The following is a 27,880-nucleotide window of genomic DNA, read 5'->3' as shown; positions in this document are numbered from 1 at the left end:
TACCATAAAAGTTAAGAAATGAAACCGTCATCAGAATATACCTACCGGTGTTTTAACAAGTCATTTTAATTTGTTTGGAAATGGAAGAGGTTTTAGAAAAGAGAAAGGAAAGTTATGTAGTAAGCTGCAAAATCACAGGTGTTAAAACATGCAAATTTCAAGAGAGCTAGAGTTTCAGTGTGGTACCATGAACACAGGAGTCAAGAGCTCAGTAAACACTGGTTAACATGCCAAACATCTCTAACAAATTACCATTGCCTAGCTTTGTTTATTGGTAAATCACTTTAGTAACCTGAATTCACAAATAAGCAGTAAATAACAAAAACTACAGATAAACACAGGTTACACATGCAAATTCCTGTTCACATATCACATGTGCAGGTACATTAAGAGCACAGTTCTAAAGATCCTTGACGAAACCAGGTTAACAAAAACAGTTTTAAAATGCAGGTATGAAAAAATTACATGTGAAGAATATAAAGATACCTTTTTACATTTCAGGACTCAAATGCTGCTTTTGATTATACCAGAAGTGTACGACAGCTACAAGATTCAAGTAAAAGCAGGAAGAGCTCAAGGAAATAATACTGGTCAGAGGAGAATGGGCATTTACTTTTCCACTAAAAATACAAGGTATAGCCAAATAGGAAAGTCTATCAAGAGCTTAAAAAAAAAATCACAAAGTTGTAAAGCTGACTAATCACTACTTTTCCTATTTGCTATATAACAGCAATGACATTAAAAGAAACTGCAATTCAACATTTAAAAATGCAACTTACATTTAAAGACTTTTCAAAAGTGAAATGCAATGACAGCCTTACACTCCAAATTAAGTATCTGCTAGGCTCAGACTGAAATATGGAATGTTCTAGATGAAAAAAATACAGTGTTACTTTTTATTTTTTATTGAGAATGGAAAGACAAATTTTTGAAGCTTGAAAGTAGTAAATTTCACTTAGAGGAAATTTTCTCGCCATAGATGAGCTTTCCACAAAGATGCAATATTTTGTCTTTAATAGCTCGAAGTGCCAAAACGAAAACTTGTTGCCATTCCCACATTAAGAACAAATTTTTGTCATTAACTTAACTGCTTATGCTTTTTGCTACAACATTTAACACATGAATAGACCTATAATGCCTACTGTATTTCACTAAAACAAAAAAGAATACAGTATTTCCATCTACTACTTGTACTGCTTTTAAAAAAGATTAACATTAAAAACAAAGCCACTGTTCCTTACATCCGTCCTTCCTTTTATGCTTCTTTCTTTTGCCTGTGGTCTTCTGCCATTTTATCCAGAATTTTCTGTTAAAAGAAACCAACCAAAGTTTGGATATATTTAAGAGTTTCTTGCAGTCCCGACACCAAGACCATAAAGATAAACCCAATTTTCACTTCGTAAAATTTATGAATGCCAACTGCAGAGGTCAAACAAACAAGACCGGCACTTCTCCACATGCTGACATGAAGCAGATCTTTCAAGTGCTACGTTATCATTAAAATACTGAGCACACCGCTCACCAACAGCAAACACCCAAACGGCAGCCTCTGCAAGCTTTTACGTGGTCCTGCCATTAGTGTCTTCCTAACAGGCTGGCAAGCCAAGAAAGTTACTTTCCACTTCATCATGGACTCACAACTGTGGTTGTGCTACTTACCTGGTTGGAGTTAGCCATCTACAGTGCCAGGGACAAAACATCTCCCTTCCCTAGAGAAGGGTTGCTTTGGAAATTTGAGGAATTTGGTATCATTTCAGTATTTGGTAGTGATATCAATTCATCTAATTATTTACTCTTACCACTCTCAAAGAGAGTAAGAATCCCAGCTGGAGAAGTGCCTTGCCACTGAAACAAAAAATGCATTTTCCCCTTCCCTCCTCAATTTTAAACCCACACCAGCATCAAAAGTCACTCAAGAGCAGTTCATTCACCAGTCATTTGTACCACAGAAAAAGCAAATCAGAACACATTTCATTTACATAATCAAGTTAATAAATTGTTAACAACTCTCTGGATCATTTGCCCCACGTCCCGTTATACAGCAAGTCTTTAAAGTCCCCAAATCAGGTACCTCAATGGAAAAAAAAATAAAAAAGAAAAAAGCTATGGGTGATGGATGAAGTGAGGTTTTCTTACTACAGGATTCTGCATGGTAGTTGATTTTCTGATCTAATTCTTGATAACGTCGTTTGCTTTGTGACACTTATTTTTGCCACCTGCCTTTCAAATACAGGGCCCTACATTTGTTTTAGGGTTGCCTAGCATTGCAAGAGGGAAAGCAAACATTTTGAGATCTGAGATGCCACCTTCTTCCTCCTATGGAACCCACAGACTTTGATTTCAGCTCAATAACTGACTGACATGAAATCAATTGATGTGAACACTGCGTTAATTAAGAGTTTTGTTTAGGATTTCCCTTTCTGGGAAGGGGTATTTCAAAGCAGCTCACAGTACACAAAAATACAGCAGCAGCATTACCATTCATGCCATGCAATCATGTGATACCTAATCCAATTAGAAACTGCAAAACATGCTCACAAAATCAGAAGTTGCAAATATGGATTTTTAACAAAAATATGTAAATTCAGCTTAAGTTCTGTTGACTAGTTAAAAATACTCTCAAAGGGACAACTGGAAGAGATTTGAGTCACCAGTATTTACTTTGCGCCACTAGCTCTAAGCCTGCAGTCTAATCCAATCAGAATGCCCTCTTTAATCAGAGTTTATTAAAAAAAATGCTGGAACCCATCTTTTAAAAGGTGTATCCTGTCTGTTATTCTCAAAAGATGAAGTTTTGGAGATATCTACCTTGAGTTAGAAGTTATAGAATAAGCCAATTTCCACTGCCTGGAAGCTTTTATTTTATTTTTCTTCAGTCCGGTTTCATTCAGATCTATTCCCCAGGAAAGAATCACGCCACTTAAAATGAACAAGTTTTTGCCTTACCTTCAACTTTTGATAATGAGGAAGGCTGCTGCAATGGGTCTTTTTTGCAACATCTTCATTTGTGTAGAACAGGGAACACAATTTGCAATAAAACCCTGTTTTGGGTACCACATAATTCACACCTAGAGAAGTAAACACCACAAAATAAACTAAGAGATCTACTCTACATCAATTTTTTTTAATGTCATATGTCATTTCAAACTAAATCTTAAACCATAATCCACTTTACATTAAAAGCTGCTTTGTCTTTAAAAGTCGTTGGTTTAGTTTATTCAAGCCAGGGACCTACAGTAATAACTAAATATGTGCAGACTTTTTTTTTAATCAACTTTTCAGGTTAAGGGTCTATTTTATTGGTCCCTTCAAAAGAACTAACAACGTTCTGTGATCAATTTGTGAGTTTTGAGTATTTAGTATGAATCTAAACTAATATCACTACTGTGACTTGTGCTATTAATTGAATTTGTGTTGCTAAAATAAACCTCTTCCAATTTAATTTCTGCCTAAGGAAAGTGTTATGGAGAACTGTATGAAAATAAGGAAAAAATAACAGAAAGAGAAAACTAGAGGTAGGGAAGGAGTGAAGAAGGAGAGAAGAGTGGGAAGCCCTAAAATGAAAGGCTCAAAGGCAATGCACTGCCAGAAATAAAAGTCAAATGAAATGAGAAATGCTACTGCAATGTACAGAGGCATATTTGAAGAGAAATGGAAACAGCCTTACCAACAGGAATGTTTGGCTGGTATGGCCCAATCCTAAATTCATCTGGAACAACAGCTTTCTCTTGGACATTCTTTGTTTCCTGTTCATCCTGGGTGTCTGTATTTTCGTGGGCATTTTTCTCAGTATCTTGTGCTGTTGTGGTATCAGAAGCTTCAGCAGCTTCAGCCTTCGGATTTTCTTCAGTCTTGGTACCATTTTCTAGCGTTTCATTTTCCTGCTCTGGCTCCTCAATCTTGTCTACCTTGATTTCTGCCAAACTATCATCATTTTTGCCAGCAGCTTTTACTGCCAAACCCGACTTGCGAAGTTTCTGATGATCCGAGTCTTCTTCATCACCAACTTCATCTAGAGTGACAAAGCCTTCCATGCTCCGTGGAAAGCCACCCACGTATCGCTGTTGAGAAAATGTTTTCCTTAAGTCAGCTTATTCTTAAATGCTTCCCCTCAAATTGTCTTAGGTTTCAGAAGAGAAACAGCTTCTCCGAACTTCCCAGAAAAAGCTAAAATTATTCAACACCTATCTCACTCATTCAAAATGTAGCAAGTTCTTTTTAAATGTACTCCACGGTCCTAGAGTCAAGTGTTCAACTTTGGAATAGTATTTTAATATTACAATGGTTTGTTTTTTATCAACGTATCTGCAACTTGATAATTTCAGTAGCTTGTTGATTATACTTATTTTGAAAGTCCTTACAGGAAGATTAAAAAAAAAAATAAGTAAGTGAATGTCATTTTGGACCTTCTCAGAATAATTCTGTGCCCACTAAAGGTATGAAAGTTCATTAAAAGAAATACTAAGAGCCCTCTTCCAACCACTGGAAAGCTTGGAGCTTCCCCTTTAAAAAAAAAAAAAAAAAAGGTTTCTTAAAATCCAGCTTCATTAAGACAGCAAATTTCTCTGAAATCTGCTTTTTTTTTGCAACATTCCTGCAGATATGGAGATATCAGTATTTCAAATGTTTAACAGCAATCACGAGTAGTAGAGAAACAGCATTAGCCTTCCATCTGTGCTCTACGTATAGTTCTTCAAGGAAACAAGTTTGAGTTTTGAGATGGTTTGTCCTGACAGGTAGCCACATAACAAGAAACAGCCACTGCCACTTGCATCAGCAATATTAACCCTAACACCATGTAACTAGCTCCCCCTGACAGAAAGGTTCTCCAAAATCAAAAGGCATGCGTGCTGCACTCGTTAAGAGCAAGGAACATGCCTTGCTTTTTCTTTTTGTTTGGTGAAGCAACATTCCAGTCAGTGAAGTTACTGCAACTTTGCATACTGGCCATTTTGCAGGCTACTCCACATAACCAAGTAAGATTTAAACAGGAAAAAAAGCAGCTAAGAGGACAAACATGAGAGTGTGTGATCATCTGGTGAGAAAAATGTTTACCTCTCTGGCTAAACATAATTAGTAGATACACATGTAATTTTCTGAAGTGTAAAACAGCTTCAAGCCTCAAATATTTTTCAATATCATTTTTTCTGCTCCGTGCTCAAAGAGTAACTACAGCCAGGCTGCTGGGAGTAACAGTTCCTGGCTGCTTGATATTAGTCAAGAGAGGAGCAAAGAGAAAAGTGGGAAAATAAAAAAAATCCCAGGAAATTATTTGGGTGGAAGCCCACAAGTTACTGGGTTTTGTCAAAACAGAAACACTGATTTTTAACTGACTTAATTTGTAATTTGTATCCAATGGGTTCTTCCATTTTCTTCACAGAGGCTTTTACACCTGCTTCTCTTCAGACAGGCACAACATGCATGCATTTTAAAGACAGACCCACAGAAATTATCTAAAACAGAATGAGGTTTGCTATTCAAATTTGTGTTTTCTATGCTCCAGTACCTTGCTATACGATTACCTTTTTAAGTTTTTTCTTTGCTGCTGGATTGGCCACAACATTGCCCTCAGTTTTTACGGTCACATCATCAGCTGGCTCCTTTTTTACTTCAGTAGTCACATCAGTTAAATTGGCAACATCTGCATCATCTCCTGCTGAGCTGCCGCTTTCCAACAGTGCTGCTGCTTCCTCTTCATCCACTAGCAGCTCATCTTCAGATTCAAGGAGTAAACTAGGCTCATCTTGGTCTGTTTGTTCAGTGCTTTTAGCACCTGATGGCTCGGCAGCATCATCTTGTTTCTCTTCTTTAATTTTATCTTCCACGTTGCCACTTTCAGGTTTCTGAGCAGCATCAGTCTTAGACTTCTTGTCGCTTGGAGAGTCTTTGCTGTCTGGAGAGTACGTTCTCTTTCTGTAAAGAAGAATACTTGTTTGTGAACGTGAAGAGCACCCAGAAATGACTAAAAAAGGTAGGTTATATTTTTCAAGACAAGCCTGAAAACTCGGTGCTTAGTTCAGAAAATGGAAGCTTGAGAGAAACATAACACGAGTCTTCAAGTGGCTGCTGCAAGTTGTCCTTACAAGATAGGACAACTGCTTGTGGGTATAAATTGCAGGAAGGCGAGGATAATTAAGGACTGGAACAGATTTCCTGAGGAGCCTGAAGAGGCTGTGAAATCTCCTTCATTAAAGGAAAAGGATAGGTACCGTATTAGAAACGGTTAATCTCAGAGCTTGCCAGACTTCTTTTGTACAACTTCTATGCATTGTATAACGTATTTTTATGTTTCTTTTAAACAGTGTTCTGTTTTAATAATAGAAAGTTACCTAGTTTTATCCTTTTTCAGTAGTTCAACTCCTTTGTTTGGAATCTAAAAAAAAAATCATAAATCACAGTAGAGTATTATTTACAGAAGCATTGCAGCATTAATTCAGACTATACCGTAAAATCTAGTCAAGCACTTCCAATTATTCTAATCCACAAGTACTCTTATACAATGTCCAGCTTACAAACAATCAATAAATTGCTGTTATGTTAGACAGGACTTCATGAACCTAGAAATCCCCAGTCTTTCTTCACGAAAACGATCTGTTATTTGATACAAAAATGGGATAGCCTGCTCCGGAAAGTCATATACAGCAGCTCTTTTGTTTATGAACTGATTAGACACGGTGCAAGGCAAGAAGTTCGTCTTAATCTATGCTCTTTTCACTACCATTAGAAGTGGAATACATAGAAAGCCGAAGACTTACATTTCCCTTAAATAAGAGTTACTGAACAGAGAATTCCACTTATTTTCCATATTAATACTATACAAGTCAGTGCACTGGTTAAGTATTTGAACTTGCCACTAAATATTCATTTTTGGTATGTGACCATGTGCAATAGTAAGATTTCTCCATATTGCACAATAAAAAGACTCTATTTAAAAACTAATTAGAGAGTTTGACAAAGTCTTACAATGCACACAGGTCTTCCACCCAGCTTCTCATTTTAAATCACAGTTCATTTGACAGAGGAGAAGAAGAAACAATCCACATTACAGAATGTTTAAGCAGAGAAAGTTTATTTAAAATCTACACTAATTACTTTAGAATTTGTTTTTTCATGTTTTAAATCTGAAAGGAGATTCCTTTTACTTTGTTCTACAATTCATAACACCATACTCCTACTAAATACCATTTAAGTCGCCAGAAAATAAGACAATGAATAACTTTAAAAGCGGCATTGAATTCTCAATAAGTGATAGCTGTCTTCCACTTTACACCTTCAATTATAATTACAAAACAGTTACTAAAAACAGTACTTACCCGTAACACCAATTTCTTGTATTTTTCAGATAAATCCACTTTCACACACCTGCCTTGGAACCAAAGCGCTTTGTTGGCACAATGCTCAACCATAGCTAAAGCATCTTCTCTGGTCTCCATCTCAATGAAAGCCTGAAAAGATTAAAATACACATCAGAAACTACCACAAAACACTCAAATAGCTTTGCCAGTGGAAGTGTTAACTTAGAACACAGCACTTCAAAAAGATGAAACAAAATGATGAGATCCAGGTATATGCATCCCCTCCAAACGAGCTAAACATGTCAGTACTTCCCAAAGCGCTCTACATCTCCTTCATCTTGAATTCAGTAATTGAATCCTCTAGAGAGTTTCAGAAACAAAATATCATGTATTTAAGTAATCTAAAAAGTCACCTTAAAGTGTAAATCGAGTCAAAAAAAAAAAAGCATCTGGAATATGGAACTCATTTATTTGGTGCTAAAGTATCTGCGAGTTTCAAGGTACCAAAGAAATCCAGGGGTTTGAGAAGAAGTTTGAAACAGAAATGCAGCAGATGCTGGCCTACAAGCCCTGCTTTATGAAATGTTCCTCCATGGAAACAAGCCTATAACACATTAAGATTGCTGAACAAGCTTTGCACATCTGGGTTTGAGCATCAGCAGCAGATAGAAGAAAACTGTTTCTGCCTCAAACTGGGCAAGGTTCTTTTGTTTCTCCAGTGAAAAAAGGGCATGGTGGACTTCTTAGGGGGTCATACAATAGATTCTAGTAATTTTTGATTCCACAACATGAGTGTGGTATTGTGGAATTCATCTCTGAAGAAAGAAAACATTTCTTATTTAAATGAAGGTAAGAACAACAAGCTGGGACAGCGGAGTGGAAAAAAATTAGAACTAGAGACTTAAAATTCTTGTGTATGCTTAGAAGTACATTTGCATACAAAAGTGTTTGTACTAATCATCAAGTTTTGTTTTTGTTTTTGTTTTTTTTTTTTTCCAATTTTGAGAGCCACAGCAGTACTGCTTTTGCTTAAAGAATGAAAAATACAGGGTAAGTGAAAGAAACATATAACACTAGAAGATATTTGTTAGTGTCCCATAGGCACTGCTTCTTCAACCTTAAGAAAAAGGGTTCAAAATGCCTAGGAGATGTGCCTAGCAAAAAGTTAAGCCTGAAAGCTAAATATGCTTGCTTCACAGCTAGGGCCTGGTTTTACTTTTTTATTTAAAAAAATACCAGCTCACGTTACAGTAACGCTTCACAGTAAGCTAAATAGCAAAACACCACCTACACAGCCCTCTAATAACTTCTGTATCTATGCTGCAGCAGCAGCCTACAGAGGCATCAGTTACCTCACTGTTGAGCCTCAGTTTAAATCCACGCATTTATGTTCCTACGGTCAGTTACCTGACTCTTCATTCTCATGAGTATGTAGTTCTTAATTTTTCCATATGGTTCAGCCAGTTTGAGTACTGCGTTATCAGAGTATCCCGAATGAGGTAAATTGCTGAGGTGAATCACACGACCAAGTTCTGGTTTTGGCGGCTCGGTTTTTTGGTCAGGTTTGCCCTCGGGTTTCTAAAATTTAAGAGTGAATGCATTTGTTAAAGTACATACTACACAAAATGTACTTAATACTGAACCACTTAAAGCAATGAGTAAGTTATATGCATCTCTGTCCCTTGATTAACTTGAAATAGCAGAGAAGTAGCTAGATTAGGAGTAAAAATGTAAATGTAATGGCCTGGTAACAATGACTGCCCCAAATGAAAGTAAGGTAACAAGAAAAAAGCCCACGTATTTTACCTTTATTCTTTTGTACTTCTGTGACAAGTGGACTCTGACTGGTTTACCAAATACGAGCGCTGGAGTTGTCGAATAGTATTCTACTGCTGCTTGGGCATCTTCAGTGGTCGACATTTCGATAAATGCCTGAAATCATACAAAACCAGATTAAGCACCACTCCTTCAAGGAACTGGCATTTCTGTTTGAAATCTCTAGCTCTTTGCTTTTCTGTAAAAATGTCTGTATCAAAGATGAAAATTGCTTTTTGGTTACAACATTAACTGGCCTGCAGAGCTCAGTATGAATTTCACATAATTTATTTAGGTGCACAAACAGAACTACTCTGTTTGTTCACATTTCAATTACATTTGGATTCAGAACATTCAATTGCTTCCTTCCCCCCTTCAGGCTTTTTCACTTCATGTTGGCTTTTTCCACCCTTCAAGATATGACAATCTCAGTAAACTAAGACCAAATAAGCCTTCAGAGGATATTAAAACAAGAACAGAACTTGCCAACAGTGTATTTTTAAGAAAGGTGGGAACAACAACAAGATGGAATTTTAACAATATTTACCTTAAAATGCAGTATTACCGCATTTGTGAAAAGCATACTAGTCACTCTTCCCTTCACATGTGATCTTGGTGACAAGCATGTAATCTTGCTTGGTAGCCAAGTTCTCTTATGAAAATTTCAGGTCAGACAGTACACATATCAAAGAAAGCAAGCAGTGCCAACAGCACTACTATAGGGCTTAATCTTACCTCATTGATTTTGTTTAGAATCAGGTGATTTGTAATTATTCCAAATGGCTCAACGAGCTGAAGCAACTGATATCTCAAGTTCTTCCCTCTCTGGAAATCCATGATGTGAACAACTCTGCTCGTTTCCTATTGAAGACAAAAGTACACATACACAACACGTGTACCAGGGAACCTAAAAAGTCTTTCAAGATATATGTATATATTTTAAATCTTCATTAGTAATCAAAACTAGACACACAGAAAAGCCATAGAATATCCAGGGATTCTCATGGAGAAAGATGCCTGCTGTGCCAAAGCCTCCTTTTTTGTGATCGTGCTGCACAGCTTCTTCCTAAGAGGTTATGTAACATTTAAATAGTCTGTACAGTTTTAGCACATTTTGTAGAGCATTTAGTACAATGAAACCCCAATCTCATTCCACAGCTTCAATATTCCCACACAAAGAAGTCTCAATATCTGACTACTTTAAAGACACTACATTCATTCAGAACATCTTATGAAAGTAAACAAAACGCATATTCACAAAAAAAGATTAATGTTCCTCAAAGATTTTTAGAAAAACTTTTAATACTAACCACTCTGCCCTTTTGCATGTGTCTCGGTCCTTGCATATTTCCATTTCCAGCTCCTTCAAAAAATGAAAGGAATGAGTAAGTTTAGTTCAACCCACAAGGCTATTAACATCTCTTTAGAAGTTCTGAAGAGACAGACGTCACTTGTAATGCTAAAACAGAATGACATCAAGTTTTAAGAAGTCGTTTAATCATTAACAGTCTGAAAAGGCTGTTAATGTTGTGCATTTCAGAGCTCTTGCAGCTTCAGGTCCTTCCTGATTCTGTTCGCCTCAATATTAGAGAAGAACTTGCATTTACTAATGAGCTGAAACACCAGGAAATAAGTAAAGCATCGTGAAAAACATCTTTCCTGTTTTAGAGTAAGATTTGTCATAGAAAAATGCCTTCATATATAAAAGGTTTGAAATCTCCAAGAAGACAGACTTCTTACAATGGAAGTTCTAGCTGCAGAAAAAGAATCCTACTTTTGGTTCTAAAATAGCACCAATTCTATCATAACACACATTTCACTAGGGACTCCTGGAGGAAACAGTCCTTCAAATACCTTGGTTAAAAAATCAGAGATGTTTTGAAAAGTTATCAGTTATTTTTAATGAAATTGCATGACATATGCTTTTATATTTAAATGTTCCTTTAAAGTCTCTAAAGACATGTAATCCATCAGGATATCTACGTTTAATTAGTTTTGTTTTTTTACTCACTCAAACTATTTAGAAGGTAAGAAGTAACAAGTTCATGTGAACACCTGATTTTTATTCTGCCTTCCTGTGAAGACAAGGCTTGCAAATCTGTCAAATTCATTAAGGGAAAGACTAATGACATTCAGTTCTTGCAAATTTAACAAAAATCCACTAACATAGAGCTCAACAGAAGACACGCAAAAGACTTCTAGACAGGAAAAAAATGTAAAGCCCCATAACATGTGCTGATTGATTATAATAAAACATCTGATAAAAAGAGTAATAATGTGTTTGGTAGTCAAGGGATGGGTGAAAGTATGGAAGGAAAGTATATATATTGGGGAAAAAAGTAGAAGTATTTCAGTTCCACTGTTAAGAGAGAGAGCCTTTTTTTTTTTTTCTTGTTCTAAAACACCAGTAACAAACTAAAACCACAAAAAAGAAAAATCAAGAAGTCTGGTAAAAGTAGGTTAAGAAAAAACACAACTAAATCCCCAAGCACAGCAAGTGGAAAAGCTGGTGTTGCTGCTGGGACCATTCAGTGTCTAACTACTCTCACTCAAATCCTGATACACTGAAAAACTTCAGAACACAACTGATTGAAGTCTGGTACTTCACATGAGCCGAAGTTTAAGTGAAGGACATCCACTCTGGGTGCGTGTTATTGTTACCTCTTGGCCCAACGGGAGGTCCTCCCAGGTGAAACGGAGGTGGTGGGGGTCCCAGAATTCCTGGTGCAGGGTTTGTGGATTGCTGCAACATAAAGGGATCACCCCTAGAAAAAGGGAAAGAGAACCTTAATTTTAAAACAAAATCTGTGACGTCTCTATTGTCCAGCCACCCAACTCCTACACAGTATCCAAGGACAAGTCAACTTTAGCTACTTGTGCTGCTGCTCTTCAGCTACTAGAAAACAGACAGTTATCCATTTGAAGAAAGTAGGATGTTTCACATCAAATGTTACAAAGAGCTTCACATAAAGTAACAGGTGCTTCAAAGCATCAAGATTAAAAGGCAACCAAAACTGTGCAGTTTTGATTAAGACTGTATTGTTCAAACCAGCGGAATAACAATGCAATTTCTGTTGTCCATCATTCGTTACTACTTACATTCCATGTCCTGAATCACTGTCAGGATTCCATTCTGGGTATCTTGAAAGCAAAGAAAAAAAGAACAAAGATAAGAAAAATCCAATCGCCGCTCACAGGTATAAAATTATTGAGTGAACAGCAATGCCTTTACACGTTATATAAACAACACATGCTAACATTGCCAACTACAGTACTGCTTCCAGAAACATGAATAGTATTTAAGGACAAAGTGTCATTCAGAGAAACTTCCTACACTAAATGCAACCTGGCTGTCACAGTATAAACTAATTTGCATATACCAGGAGTTCCCTTTACAAAAAAACAACACTGGAACAAGCCTGATTAGCAGAAAACAACCAACCAAACAAACAAAAAATTCTCAAGTGACTTGCTTGGATGCAAGGAAATAACCTCAGGTTGCACCAGGGGAGGCCCAGAGCAGGCCTCAGGCAGAATTTGGTCCCGCAGAGGGTGGCTGAGTGCTGGGACGGGCTGCCCGGGGCACTGGGGGGGTCCCCACCCCAGGGGTGTGTAAGGGATGTGTGGACGTGGTGCTTGGGGACACGGCTCAGTGGGGGCAGCTAGGCCTGGTGAACCCAAAGGTCTCTTTCAACCTTGATGATTTCATGATTAGACTCTTATATGTAATATTTTAGAGTTATCCTAAATCTGGAGGATTCAAAATTTACAAACCAATATCCCTTTGTGCCCTGAAAATGCTCTTTTAAGTAGCACATCTTTATTCCCTGCAATGCACAGCATGTTTTCTAAACCTGCTTTGTGCACCACAGTTGACAGTTGTTTACTTATACACGCCCTCACGCCACAAGAATGTACTTCGAATTCATACATTTCGAGAAGCAGCTGACAACGTCGGCTGTGAGTCGCTCCATTGATATGATGGTTCCACTCCTGCAGCAAAGTAAATAATTAAAAATTAAAAGCCATATATGGAAAGCCATTTTTAACAAAAATAACGCTGTGCAGTGCAGTATCTTCTCTTCTAAACTGAAGTATCTTAGATACATAAATAGCAAAATAATTGTGTGTGTGTGCACTTTGAAGTCACACTGAAACTGGACCCACCTCTTAAATTCTAGCCTGGGTGAAAAGGTGTCTGATGAAAAATGCCTTGTGATCTAGGGCTTGATCCTGCCTCAGCATGCAAAGCTTGCAGGAGGGTAACTGCTACAGTATGCGTGTGTAGCACTGCAATTTCAACCTTCACAACTGGATGCTGAGATTTGTTTTTTTTTTTTTCCAGTAATTTTAGAATTTCCTCTACTCTCTCTGCTTTATTCCTCGGACTTTCAAAGATTAATGCAAACTAAACACTCAAGTTTTTAAAACCATTAAGGAGTCGAGAAACTGCAAGGAATTCAGAAAGGAAAGACTAAAAGGAATGAAAGTACATAGCTAGGACAAACTACAACTATATATGCGAAATATAAAAATACACGAGCATTGGAGGGGAATAATCAAGACAAACAGGGGACCTAATCAAGATGGTACAAGGGAGGAAAAACGGAATTAAACCAAATTACCTCAGTATGAGAGTGAAGTTCATAATGCAACTATCCCTCATGTCTAGAGAAGGAGCTGGGGCAGTGAGCAGCACAATGGGTAACACATTGTGCAATTACAGAAGCCACTACAGAAGAGCCAGCATCTTGAGTAATGAGAAAGGACGTTAACTGCACCCTCCAAGCTACCTGAGCTCTTTTTTTATTCTTATTTTTTTACATTAGCTAGAGGCTTACCAGTGTCTGCTAAATGTACAATTCCCTCTGGTTCTGGCCTTAGCACTAGTAAGGAACAAGGCTTTTTTTTTTTTTTTTTTTTGATTACAAGGGGAGCTCACTCCCAGCTATTTATTTCAAGATAAGAGAAGGCATGGGGACTCTTCCTTTATTTAAGTGCGGGGTGCCTGACCACCACATTGGGATATCCCTACAAAGTGACAGGACTTCCTCAGTCCCATGGCTACCCAAGGGTAAGCCCCCGGTGTTATTTCCACTCTGCTGGTCTGTAAGCAAGGGATCAGCAGCAGATGTACAGGGTGAGTTGGCTTTGGGTTCATGGAGGGCAACGAGGGGGAAACTAGTTACAGATCTTCTGGGGACAGCTTAACAACTGGAGGTTTTTTCTTGTCAGCTGCATTTTCAGAAGTGAACACACACTGCGTTGGCCAACTGTTTTAGATGTCTTGTCTTTTCATGTTCTGCTCAGCACTGGCAAATGATTTTTCCTAAATGATCTTTCCTGATTTTTTAGTTTCCACCACGCTGCAGCCATCCCTCTGGTTACAATGAGACACTCTGAGGCTCACTGCACCGTTTCCATACGCTAAAAGCCTATCTAGCACTTTCCACAAGGGATTAAAAAAAGGGATTTCAAGTCTCCCACGAAGTACTGTCATAAAACTGCACTGGAATATTACTCCATGCTACAAATTATAACATGGAACAGGATGAAACTTTCTTTTTTTAAATCAAGATGTAAAATGAGAGCACTACTTTTTCTTGTAAGCCAGTAAGACGTAGGCTCTGCAACTATAAATTAACAAATACACTTGCCATTAGACTTCAAAAAAAAAAAAAAAAAAAAAGCCCCCCAAACCCACAAGCAAGCCCCTCTATCTCTGGAACATGCAGTACCTAAAACCAAAGGTTCTTCAGTTTAAAACTCAGTAACAAGTTTTAGTGCTATGGTACAGAAAACATTTAAACATTGAAAAACCCTCTAAATTCAGGTGCCCTATCTGTAAAGCCTCAGTGGCTCATTCTGCTCGACATACCGTGCCTTTGAAGCTGTTTTAACACGTACTTTCAAATTATTATAAACTGAAATTATCTGCAAGCTAGAGCCAAAGTTTGGGGGACCTAATTCTTATACTTCAAAAGCTTTTTAAAAATTGGCAAAAAAGGGAGATTTAACGTATAAAACAGGATTTTTTTTCCCCCAGGGAAAGTTTTCAGAACAACAGTAGCTCATCTACATTATTACCCCTTTATTAATACAGTTCTTAATCTCAACATCCCTCCGCTCCCTTCCTACACCCAGTCTGAAGTGCCACTCATTGCAGGGCCCCAGATACTTAGACACTAATTAACATGAATGCCCAAAGTTAAGCTAAAGAAATTCTGAATCGAGTTTATTAAAACACAGATTACTTCTGCTTCAACTGATGCAAGCATGAGGACATGGTGTTCTTTAGAAAATTAGGCCAAACTTAAGCACCTAATTTTAGATATTCCATTATTAGGGACACGGCCATGTTTTCCCTTTGAGTATATCACAGTTTCAAGCATTTAACCTCTAAATTCATCTGCTCGTGTTACATCAGCCTTTGTCTTTGGCAGGGAAAACAATCCCTACACATTTAACACCTCGTTCCTTGACCAAGCTGTCAAGATTGACAAAATGCCTGAAAAAAATGGGGCAAAATTTCCTTCATAATTAGACACAAAACAAACTGGATCACAAATACATACACTTCAAATCAAAGCAATTAAGAACATCACAAAGAAAAAAAAAAAAGAAAAAAAACAGGACTAGCCTGCCAGGCTAAGCTACATTTTGGGTGTTTACCTCCCTCCTTGGGCTTAAAAGATATACTGCTTTATCATGCCCTTTTTTTTTTTTTTAATGTTATACTATATTTATTAGGGGATGGGGAAAATGAGATTTTGATACCGTAGAAATAAGTTTACATTGTCCCAGCTAAGAATAGCATTCCCTTTCTGCTTTCCATACATTTTGGTTCAAATCCGATTACTTCACAAGTTCAGTTCTACTTAATTGAATTTTGTGAGAGATACAGAACAGCAAATTCTGTAACTGTTCGGTATGCAAAGCGGAGGAAAAAAGGAGAGAAAGAACAACTCTTGCCGTGACATGATTTTTGAAATAGAAACAAAACCCAAACTTGGGTCATAAGACACAGAAGATCCAATCTCAAATATTTTATGGTGTTCTCAGCAGTTTAAGTCAAAGCATGTCGCTAAAAAAGATGGGTTCGTGTGTTACAGAAGGAGTCAGTCACTTAAGGTACACTGTGGAAAGAATTTGGTATTTCTCGTACTTGGAAAGATATTTCAGGTTGGATATCCTTTAAACAGATCTTTATACCAAAGCACACGAAGAACAGCGAGGCTTTAAAACAAAGTGCTAAAAAGAACCCTACTTACAGGAGTACTGGTTGCCATCTTCAAGGGCCTCAGAAGTTTGTTTTCAATCTAACCAAGTGAACTTCTTTTTTTTTACAAAACTGTGCGTGGCATCTCAATTGTTAATACTTAAACCTTTTTCAAAAATGAATGTCAAATACAGGGCAAGAAACCTGGATTACTGTGACTGTTGTTCATAAAATAATTAAAGCAACACAAGTTTACAATAAAGCGTCAGATCAGTTGGACTAGTACAGCATGTGCTCTAAAATGTCTCGATCGTCTCTTTGGAGGGACAGAACAATTCTCATGTTTCAAAAGATTAGATGTATAGAAGCAGCACTTTTTGAAAGGTAACTGTAAAGAAATGGTTAGTAACAGCAATTCCACATTGTACCAATTTTACAGTAATCGCATGTATTACATTTTCAATTGAAGGCCTTCAAGCTAATTAGTCACCAATTGTGACAAGAGGGGCACTGTATTAGCCAATTAGCCAATTAAATTGCCAAGTACACTGAAAATCAGCAAGATGAGTAAAATTGGGAAAGCTGAAAGGGAGAAGGCTCTGAAAATACCGTCTGAATAAACGGGCCATTTTGAGTACGCTGCCACCTTTGCAGAGAGCTGAACTATTTCATGAATAAACTAAGAGGGAGGTCTCAGCATAACTGAACACACTCGAAGATCCACTCTACTTGCGAGCCAAGTAAAGAACACTACTAGGAACACAGAGCAGGATACTGCAGCGGCAGACTGATTGCTCGGAGAGTCTACAGGGATAGATGCAACATGTGACAATAAAAAGTGAGTTTGAAGTGTCTAAGAGAGTTGTGAAAAAGGAGAAAAATGACGACAAATTTCAGCCATAGTATGAGATAGAGTGTTAAAGTGAAATTAAAAAGGCAAGAATGAGCTAATCTAAAACGTGATTTTTACTTTTGCAAATAAGTTCCAGGGCTCTACATTAACTCTTTCCCTTTGGACAGGGAAAAAGCAGAACTGTGCAAGAATGCATCTTAACTACGTATAAACCAGCAATCAAGACAGATGTGGAGGAGAGCTGAAACTAGCTTCCCGAATGGCACAGTAGATACACTGCAAAAAACCCCAAACCAACAAAAAATAAAAAACCCACCAAAAAACCGCTTAAATGCCAGATGTTTGTGGTTAAGAGAACATGTAGATGTAAAATACAAATAAGATACCCAGTAGATGATAGCTGTTTGACTGGAAGTTAAGCAATCTGGGCAAACAAAATACATTAATGTAAAGCCCTGGTTTACAACGTTTGTTAACAATTACCTTGTAAATAAACCAAGTGCCTTTTTCACTCTCAAACCAACTTTCAGATCATTTCAAAAGCAACCAGGCTATAGAAATAATTAAAGAAATAGGTAAAAACAGAACAGATACTACAACGTAAAGGAAAATAGAAGCATCTGGTGCGTAACTCACCTTATTAGAATGAACTGGCATATCACATATAGAGCACAGATGGGGATAACCCTTCGGTAAGAATCCATGGAAGTCTTCAATATTGCTATTTGGAGGAGCACCTCTCTTTTTCTCAAAGAGAGATCTCTCAGGACCAGGACCACGACCCATTCTGTCATACTCACTGTCAAATTTATGATAGTTATGCGAAGTCTCACCATAGAAAGATTCATCCCTACACCTTTCTCCATCTCTTAATCTGTCATCTTCATAATCCATTCTGTCATAATAACCAGATTCTTGAGAACGACTTCCATGGTCGTAGTCAACCACTGGGTTGAGACTAGGACCACGATCATCAAAGCTATCTCTTCTAAAATGCCTTTTTTCTTCCCAATCATCCCTAGGTACTCTGTACGGTGGTTCCCGTGTGGATGATCTGCCATCTCTACCATAACCTTCTTCAGCTCTCCTCCTTTTAAGTTGTAGAAGGATCTGAGGCAAGTTTTCAGGAGTAATCTTGTCCTCGGGATAGCGACTCAGTTCATCTAAGTCTCTAGCAGACAGACCAAAGCTGGCCAAAATGTTAGTGGCCTGGTCTGCATCTCCACGGTGCTGAGAAGACAAAGGGAGCGGACCTCTACTTCCAATGTTAAATATAGACTGCAAATTATGGGAAGAGGTACTACCAGAAGACAGTGCACTATGAGATCCTTGTTGGTTCAATGATGAACTCATTCCAAGATTCATTAAGCTAGCAAGGCGTGCAGTACCCTGGTTCATCCTTCCAAGAGATGCTGGCATATTTAAAGACTGGGTAGCAGCAGCAAGAAGGCCTATTCCTGCAGAGAGGTCACGCCCATGACCTTGTGAATCCCTACTTAGAGATGACTGCTGGAATGACTTGGACATTGTAGAACTATAGCTCGTCTACTTTACGGATCAAAATCTCTTTGTTTGGTTGGGTTTAAGATGGCTGAAAAGAAAGCTCACACTAGAAAGCTAGGCAAACTTCACTTCAAAAATGGTAACGCCAAGAAAGAGGATCAATAATGACTGCAGATCTTCTTCAAGCTGAGAAACACCAGACAATTCTGTAGAAAAACAAGCAGTTTTAGTCATAAATCCCTTTAAACAGATGCAGTTTTAAACTTATGCATCATGTTGATCTAAAACATTAAAGAGCTCAATCTTACAAGGCTTTTATTACACAACTTAACAGATTCAAGATGTACCCAGAACCTACATAAATCATTTCAGATAAAAATACAGCAGTGTTTCCTGTACATACTACTACTATTCTACAAAAAACTACTTTCATACCGAAGACAAGTGAGTTTCCGAAGTTTGGGATGTCTGAAAGCATCTAAGTTTACTAGCACATAAGCCTTGATCTCTGCTTTTGGTTTGGTTTATAACCTACATCGCTACCCTGTATTCTATGAGAAGACCACAAAAACACCTTAAGTCCACAGAATCCGAGATGACTCTGGCATACCATGCATACTTGAAAATGAAACCTATACCACCACAGAACAGGACGAAAGGAAGTTTAAAGTAACTGAAGTTTGGGCAACAAGCTTCTGCTGTAAGATCTGGTAAATGAGACCAAACATAATATTCAATCTTTATGCAGTAAAAATCAAATTACCGACGTGAAGACAGATGTGAATGAGAAAACCAAGTTTTTAATTTTGCAGGAAGTAAATAAGACCTCTTGCTCCAATTGCAGTTATACAGCTACCAGCACATGGGAAGTGACTCTTTATTGTTACATTGCAGCTGTGACAGCAGCCTGGACCTTCAGACCTCAAGCTACACAAGGTCAGGCTCAGCCCTGGGCTGGGAGGCCCAAGGAAACCCTGCTCCTGCCCAAAGAGACCCCTGGGAGGTCAGTAGATGGCACCACGCCGCAGCCAGTACTGCCAGGCGGCAGCAGCATGTCTCTTACCAGCACACTGCTTCTGTGGTTGGGGCTGGCACTGACACCGTGACCACATGTGGCAGTTAAAGATCCTACAGCTCACGGGGCTGGCTACCTGCCCTGCAGCCCACAGAAACCCTCACCTAGCACTTAAATACCTGGTTCTACTCCATTTACTTTAATTTTTTAACTACAGAGTACATCAAAATCCACAGTGTATTTTTGGTGCAATGGATATATTTCAGAAAATATTGTTTTTACTAGCGCAGAGCAGAAATAACCTGTAATACGTCTCCCCCATGCTGCTTCAGCTTTGGGACGGATACACAGAATTTAGAGCAATTCCACCCACGTGAAACCTTTCTGCTGGGAATACGTTGTTTTGGGTCCCGAGTGCAGTAAAGCCCTTCCAAACCTCTGCAGAGCCATTTCGTTTTTGCACTGCTACTCCGCTGCACATAAAACACATAATGGCTTGAAAAAGAATTAGGCATAAATTGCACAGCTCCAAATGAAGTCAGCTTCTAAGAACAGGTATGTCTAGGGAGGAATGGAAAGGACAAAATGAAAGCAAGGACTTTTCCTTGAAGATACCAGTTGTGTAGGAGGCAATTTCTCTTGTACTGGAAACAAGAAAAAAAGGTCAAGGTTACATGTGCGCCTCCATCCCAGCTGCTGGCTCAATTCAGAGCCCTGTTTCACAAGTACTTAAAGTTTCTCTTTTTTTTTTTTTTTTAAAGCTGTAAAGCACTTCAAATTTATTTTTTCTATTTCATATGAAGGTAGTAGCGTTATAAAACTATGCTCCTATATAGAAAAATAATGGATTCTACAAGAGAGAGTATATAAAACCCACTTTTTCAAAGACAATTCTGTGTAACTGTTTTATACAACTTTCTGTATATTCCATTATCGACCCATCTAAACTCTTATTTCATTTGTGCTTTTAAAATCTTGGGATTTTGAGTCACTTGCTAGCACATTAAATTGTGTAATTTGGGTTAAGAGTCAGAGATTAAGAAACATGAGGATGAAAATAAGTTTAAAAGTCTCTGAGGCTGAAGACAGGCACTGCAGAAAGCATCAGAGGAGAGCAATGAAACAGGAACACAGAGAGGGCAGGCACAGCAAACAGTGAGCGAGATGTGCAGGACAGGCTCAACACACTAAGTACAACCAAACAGAAAGCATTTAAGAACTAGACTGTAAAATCAAGACTCCCTTGAGTTCAAAAAAGAGAAAACACTGAAACGTTCATCTGAGTACCACGCTTTACCTTACTCAATTTGATACTCTTCCAACCATTTTGCACGTTATTCCTCACTCCCTCCATTTTAACGCACCCGTTTCCTTCTAGCTCCTTTGCACACTCAGACTGGCTTGAAACGGAACTTAACGGCTGCTACACGCGGCCAGATGTTCCAGGGAGCTTTAGGAGCCAGACCCTCGCAGTGATTCAGCAGAGAGCCACGTGGTCAGGAAAGGCACGGTGTGTCCTGCTGTTAATGCAAGGACCCGCACCATTCCGGTTTTCACTACATCAGGAAAGTTCTCCACTTTCCAAAATAATCCTTTCTCTTTCAACAGATGCTCACTAATCCTCTTGTCACAATTTTCTATTGGCAGTTCATCGTCCACTGCTTTGGAGAGATTATCAGAGAACAAAACCCAACACATCCCAGTCTCGCATGGAACGGGGCTGCAGAGAACCCGATTCCACGCCATGCCTCGACCCCACACTTACACAATGACGCCATGCTGCTGCTAAACCCACGTAGAAGAAAGAAGCAAACAAGAGAAAAATAAAAGCAGGGAAATGGAGAAAAACAATGAGACAGAGAGACAATCTTATGAAAAAGCACAAAGGGAACAGTTAAGATGTGTATGCTGATGATGGAAAATGACCTTTGCAGCTGTTGTGCTAACCAGTAAGCTGCCCCACACCTGATCAGGTATCTAAGGGGTGCCCTTAGAGAAACTACATTTCTGACTTATTTAGAGTTAGAAATTTCTGAGATAAATTGCTACTCGTCACATCACTGTCACCTTACCACTGCTGCTGTACTCTCAACATCCCCCCTCTTCCAGATCTGATGAAGAAAACAACGAATCAAGGAGGGGAAAGAGCTCTAAAACTCAGAGCAAAGAACATTTAACTTCCACATGGTCAGGTTCCTGCATTGATCTGTTATGAAAGATTTCATGTCAGTATCTGATAGAGACAAGTCTCACAGACCAAAGTCTAGTGGCTTTTAAGCGAACGTGCCATCAACTGAGTCACAGCAACAAGATGAGTGCGACTGAACAAAGCCATCTAAAGATCCAGATACGATTTAGCTGAGTTGAAAGTGTCATGCTAATTGTTCTTCAGGTAATTTCAGCTATGTCAGGAACAGACAGGCCATTAGATACACATTTTTAAGATCAGTGGTCAGAAATTTGGACATACTGAGATTTGAAAATACACAATATGAAGCTGTCTTGAAATAAGTTTAAAGTCAAAATGTTACGAGATTTCCAGAAAAATGTGGACAATGGAAAAAAAAACTTTATATCTACAAGTAGCACAAGAGTTTTCTGTAAAGGCAGACAACAAAAGCGAGAAATTTCAATCCTACAGAATACACAGCTGCCAAATAAAGGCCAAAATAAGGCTGTAAGGCTGATTTTCAAACACTATAGAAGGACTTTTTAATTTTTAAGGAAAACTGATTTTAAATTCTTATCAATATAACTGATAGAACTCTTGTTCCCTGCAAATTTTAGGTTTGTTCCTGAAAGCAGTTTAATTCGGTAAGTTCTTGGGACACATTGATCACATTGGTCATCTTAAATTACTACCTTTTATGGAACATCGATATAGGCTGAAAGTAGTTCAGTTTCCTATTCCTTCTACTACTCAGTTTCTTCACTATGTGTACACACATTATACTTTTAATTCTTCAGTTTCTTAGAGCATCTCACCTTATACCCATTCTTACACTATTAACAGAAAAGTCTCAAAAATGAAAACTTTCCCCTTCTAGTCAGTTTCACTTTCACTTGAAAACCAAAATGACGTCATCAAATTCAATGTGCTTTGAGTACATTGTTATAATAAAGACATGAAGCAATCTACAAGCTGAAAAATACACCTTCAGTTTGTAACAAGACCTCTGAAGACTGCACACCTTTGAAAAAAAGTCTCAATATAAATGTTTTTCATCCACAAATCCTTGCTTTTTGGATAAAGATGTACATTTTTTCCCCCCTCCTCCCTTAGGCGTTAATCTCAGTGCAGCATTGCATTTTGCAACCATCTATTCTGCTTTGGAAGAATCCATATGCTTCTCAGCAAAGCTGTCTCCAACACATCGTGGCATAAAAGGTTATCTACGGAAGAGATCTGGAAGTCAAAGTTACAAATTCAGACAGACAGCTCTGCATGTTGCTCTGAGAAATACTGGTAGTGAAAACAAGAACTTGCAAGGAAATTAGAAGCAGATGCTTTCTGGCTGCCGAATGACCGAATGTACTGGATTTCAAGCCTACGCGGTTACTTTGACTTGGACAATAAAAGGCTGCTGTGTTTCCGAAGGCTAAGGAGGAAGCTCAATTTGTCTAGCAGCGTTACATACAGAAAATGCAAATTATCACCCATTTCAGATAGCAGTATTCAGAGTGGTTACTTAATATCACTGTTTTACAGGTGAGAAAACAACACACATCTCATTCAGTGGATCTCCAAGGATCATGACCTCAAAAATTTAAGCAGCACCTGGCACCGGGATGCATGCACTTTTTTGTGCAGATCAGACAGTCTGTTACAGGCCTCGCAGAACAACTCAAAGAGTTTCATTTCTTAGGATTACTTTCAGCTTCATCTCACTCGCTTGATCAGAGGAGCACGTGGCAATCTGAGATCTGAAGTTACTGTAACAGAAGATTGCTTCAGAACAGAGAGGCATTACAAATGAAAAGACTTATTTGTAAATGGGAAATTAAAATAACTAGTTTAACAGTTAAGAACTTTCAAAGAACTTACAGTTTCCAACACTTGAATGCATAAGAGAATACTGCAAAAATAAGATGCTGAGTTCCTATTACTGCTCATTACATAATTTCATCAATTCAAGTTGCAGAGTACATTTACTCCTTTACAGAAACAATAGAATAGAAATAAAGAACCCCGGAACAGTACAGAAAGAGTGAAGGAGGGGAAAAAAATGTCTATTTTTAGACAGGCAGCCAGGAGCACACAGAGTAAATGCCATCATCCGCACTGACGGCTCCATAAACACACGATTACCTCGATGGCTTCCATGCGCTCCCTCCTACCACTGCAAGTCCACTGTCTGTGACTAAGGTCAGGCTCCAGCTCTACAATAAGATGCATTCACACAGGTTCCAGCACCTATGAAAAGCTCCATGAAGCCGTTAGGACTTGGTTCAACAAAGGGATCTGCCAGCAAGAGTCACTGCGGAATGATTTAGGATCTTAGACTAGAAACTCTGGTAATAACGACCATGTGTTCAAGCACTTGCCAAAGCGAGGAGACAATCTCTATTCATTCCCATTAGTTTTGGAGATGAATACTCTTCCAGGCACCATAACTTTTACAGAAGCACAGAACATACCATAATTGTATTTTAAAAGGAAATAGGCCACACACAAAATGATCCAAATGCAGACCAAACCAGGGAGTGCATCGCTCCAATAAGGAACCAATTGTACTTTTTTTTTTTAAATTGCATTTTTATCTGTTAAGCGATTAAAAAGCCTTCTGACTAATCAGTGAATGCAAGTCTGCCTCCAGGCATTTCTAGAAGTGGGATAAACTTGCATTCTTTCCCAACTGAAATCTCGTTCATGAGGTCACTGAGATGTACTCTAGCTGCAGAGAAGAATTGAGGGCCTATTTGCCCATTTTAGTGCGCAAAGAAAAAACCTCTCCTTTAAGTTAAAGCTACACAATACGGTTCTTTAAACACTTGCAAACTAAGTTAGCTCAGAAATACTGTGGGGCATTTGTTTTTAGGACTCATTGACTTAGAGCACTAAGAAAGAATGCAAGCAGCACGGCCACTATGCAAATACTTGTAAGTGAACAAAAAGTGAATGAAAGTCATTTCTCTGCAGCTTTTGCTTACAACAGCTTCCCCAAGCACTGTCAAGTGCTAGATCACAAACTATCCTGGCATTCAACAAAACCCTCAGCACATGGGTGTGCGTTAGAGAAGGGCAGCACAAAATATTTACCTCTGTACCTTCCCCTGAGTTAATGAGCTTTTGGCAGTCCTGAACAGACCAGGCAATTGTCGTTTAGATATGGATCACATTTTAGTTGAACAGATTGTAATACCACAGATCCTTAGTGTTTCAGACTGATTGGGTTTTCCTCCGCTTCATTTTGCCTTTAGGAACATGGATATTCACATTCTAAGGATCTGGTTAGGAATTTCTTTTTTTTTTTTTTTTTTTTTTTTGCCCCAGCCTTAAGTGTTGGGATGTATTTCATACCCAAATACGTGCAAAAACCAGAAACTGAAGTTTTGGAAAGATGGTAGCTCCAGATAGCTCCAATAAAACAAGCATATAAAAGGCTCATCACCTTGCAAGCCTCACTAGAATCATTAACAATCACTTTTTTTTTTTTTTAATTCTTACTTATATTTCATCTCCTTAACTAGTGCATAGCATAAAAGTACAGATACTTGGTTAACACTGATCAAACATTTATACAGGGCTCAACTGCCAGTGCCCTCACTCAAATTTAACTATTCCCCATAATTAATTGATGAATCATTTTGTGTATTTCTGAATAAAGCTCCAAGACAAAAGTTCACTAATTTCTGGATAACACATTGAAAAAATAATATATGCTTCACTGCATTTTGATAAATAGATGCTTTGATATATATATGTATTTTTTCATTTATTACGTCCCCAAATTCAGAAAAATAAAACAGGAAATTCTTTATAAACAAGTTAGAGAAAACACTCCTTTTTCCTCTTCCAAGACACAACAGTAGCAGGTTTAAAAGGCATTTTCAACAGAAGCTGCTCTCCACTTATCTTGCTCTAGGAAGTCAGAAGCACCTACTCCACCTAGTTTTAAAAAAACTGAAGAATTTAAGGATGAATAAAAAAAAAAAAGCTAGATTATTCAATCGTTTCAAAACGGCATTGAGTGTTTTTTTTTCCCAAAGGTATGCTTCGTTTAAAAAAAGCCACAGACTTCAGGTGGATTTTTCAGCTTTCTTTCTACATCCTAACCGCTCCGTTTACTACAACAAAGCGGCACTGGAGGCTCTCCGAAACTTCCTCCCCATTCCCGCTTATTTTAGGCGCTTCCCCGCTCATTACTTTGACCGCGGGAGCCACACGGGCCCGTTCGCTCATCCGCCGCAGGACAAAAACGCCGCAGCCCCAACCCCAGGAAAGTGAAACTGAGCAGAAGGAGCCTGAGCAGAAGGAAGGAGCCCGCCGCCCTCAGCGCCCCGGGGTGGGGGGGGTGGGGGGCAGCACGGTGCCGGCCGCTCGCTGCGGGGCACCGAGGCCCGGAGCCGCCCCCACAGCCCGGGGAGGCCGCGGGCAGGGCCGGGCCGGGCCGCGGGGCTTTGTTCGGGGCCGCGGCACCGGGCGGGGGCGCTGCGGGCGGCGGCCTCCCCCCCGGCTCGGCTCTGCGGGCCGTTATAGCGGCTCCCCCCCCCCCCACCACCCACCCCTCACGGTTCCCCTCAGCGCAGCCGCCGCCGCTTCCTAACATGGCGGCGGGCCGGGCGGGCGCAGCGCCCGCTCCTACCTGCGGGCCGCGGCGGCGCCTCCCGGTCGCTGTCGCAGCAGCGGCGGGGGAGGGACGGGAGAAGGGGAGAGGGGAGGGAGAGGGATTGAGGAAGGAGGAAGGAAGGAAGGGGCCGTGCCGCCCGCTGCCCGCCCGCTCACGTGCCCGGCGGCGGCCGCCCTCGCCTCGGCCCCGCTCCGCTCCGCGCCCGCCGCCGTCTGAGGGGGGAACGGGAGGAGGGGGGGGGGGGGAGCCGCCGGCGCCGCTCTCGCGAGACGTCGAGGCCGCTCACCGTGTTCTCGCGAGAGCGCCGCCGCGCCGCCGGCCCCCGCCTCATCCTCATGGTCCGCGCGCTGCCGCCGCCGGGGCGGGGCTTGGCTTAGAGCCCCCCCCCCCCCCCTCCCCGTCGCCCCCCTCAAGGCCGCGGGTTCGAGACCGCCCTCCGCCTCCTCCGCCTCCCCGAGAAACCGGGTGTGGGGGGGCACGCACGAAGCTCCTGGCGCCCCGCCGTGACTGGCAAAGGGGAGCGGGGCACGCCCCGAGCGCGAAATGGCGGCGCCCCGTTACCTGTGCGGGGGGGCGGGCGCTCATGGTCCCGCCGCTCCTAGGCCGGGCGCCGCGCACCCGCCGCCATCCCCGGCCGGGCCTCGGCGCAACCGAGCCGTTACCTGCTCCCAAACGATCGAGACAATGGGCTCTCGGCGCCTGTTGGGTTCATTAGAAGATTCTGGCAAAGGGGAAAAAAAAAAAAACCACCACACAAAAAAACCCACCGCGGTTTCTGCGCCGCTCCTTTATCGGCCGAGCCGATGTCGCCACCTCGTGCTGACAGGGGGAAAGCTCGCTCGGTCTGCTCTGAAACGTGGTGTTAGGGCCAGTGTTTGTACCCTCACACGAATAATAGCCATGTTTTTAAATTCTTTCACAGCCAACACCTTTCCCGTTTAACGTTGTGGCGAAATTATCAATTTCTCCACTGCGTTGTGGTGAGGTTTATCAATTTCTCCATCAGCCGGGAAGCTTTTACCATGGTAAGGGTTCGTAGCGGAACTCAGTCTCCCAGGGAAAACAAGAATTGCCCTTTTGAATTAACCACAGGCTAATTTTTTTTCTCTACGTGTGGCTGGAGAGCACAATGCAACAATAGCACAGAAGGTGCTTGAAAAGAATGGGATTGGTACAAAGAATGCTGAAATAACGTGAATGTGCTCAGAGAACAATTCCAAGAAATTCAGCTCTTAACAAGCTCAGAATAAAAAACAATTGTGCTCAAAAACAAACACACACCTCTAAGTTAACAATACTTCAGAGTTCCCATACTGCAGAGCAGCAAGAGCTGAGCAAAGCTCCTTGATGAAGTATAAAGCAATCCAGCTACTTTTGCCCAGTCATACA

General features: G+C 40.0%; 1 protein-coding gene across 4 annotated transcripts; it reads right to left on the bottom strand.

Annotated features, from left to right (window-relative positions):
- Nucleotides 1-47: 47 nt before the first annotated feature.
- On the bottom strand, nucleotides 48-27,067 carry MATR3 (matrin 3). 4 transcript variants are annotated; one of them, XM_084295254.1, is made up of 15 exons: nucleotides 27,053-27,067; nucleotides 17,819-18,891; nucleotides 13,042-13,103; nucleotides 12,210-12,251; nucleotides 11,772-11,875; nucleotides 10,421-10,473; nucleotides 9,846-9,971; nucleotides 9,102-9,227; nucleotides 8,703-8,873; nucleotides 7,314-7,445; nucleotides 6,330-6,373; nucleotides 5,523-5,913; nucleotides 3,668-4,061; nucleotides 2,947-3,068; nucleotides 48-1,306 (listed from the first exon to the last, which is right to left on the bottom strand). In XM_084295254.1, exons 2-15 carry the CDS (start codon nucleotides 18,707-18,709, stop codon nucleotides 1,256-1,258), a joined length of 2,709 nt encoding a protein of 902 aa, XP_084151380.1. In that variant the 5' UTR covers nucleotides 18,710-18,891; nucleotides 27,053-27,067; the 3' UTR covers nucleotides 48-1,255. The 4 variants fall into 4 exon arrangements, with proteins under 4 accessions (XP_084151380.1, XP_084151379.1, XP_084151382.1 ...); XM_084295253.1 differs by lacking the exon at nucleotides 27,053-27,067 and adding an exon at nucleotides 26,507-26,647; XM_084295256.1 differs by lacking the exons at nucleotides 17,819-18,891; nucleotides 27,053-27,067 and adding an exon at nucleotides 26,507-26,517 and having other exon boundaries at nucleotides 50-1,306.
- Nucleotides 27,068-27,880: the final 813 nt, after the last annotated feature.

This window comes from Netta rufina, assembly GCF_964035555.1.
Source record: "Netta rufina genome assembly, chromosome: 14".
NCBI classification, from domain to species: domain Eukaryota; kingdom Metazoa; phylum Chordata; class Aves; order Anseriformes; family Anatidae; genus Netta; species Netta rufina.
The sequence above is the reverse complement of the archived record's forward strand: the minus strand, read 5'-3'. Positions and strand labels throughout refer to the sequence as shown.

What these genes read in the sequence shown, in the direction of transcription:
- MATR3 (XM_084295254.1), bottom strand. Translation starts at nt 18,709, where the DNA reads ATGTCCAAGTCATTCCAGCAGTCATCTCTAAGTAGGGATTCACAAGGT. An exon ending in ACCTCCCGTTGGGCCAAGAG is followed by an intron (nt 10,474 to 11,771) that starts GTAACAATAACA and finishes CATTTTTTGAAG; the next exon opens with GAGCTGGAAATGGAAATATG. An exon ending in CTGAAAAAGGATAAAACTAG is followed by an intron (nt 5,914 to 6,329) that starts GTAACTTTCTAT and finishes TCTTCTTTACAG; the next exon opens with AAAGAGAACGTACTCTCCAG.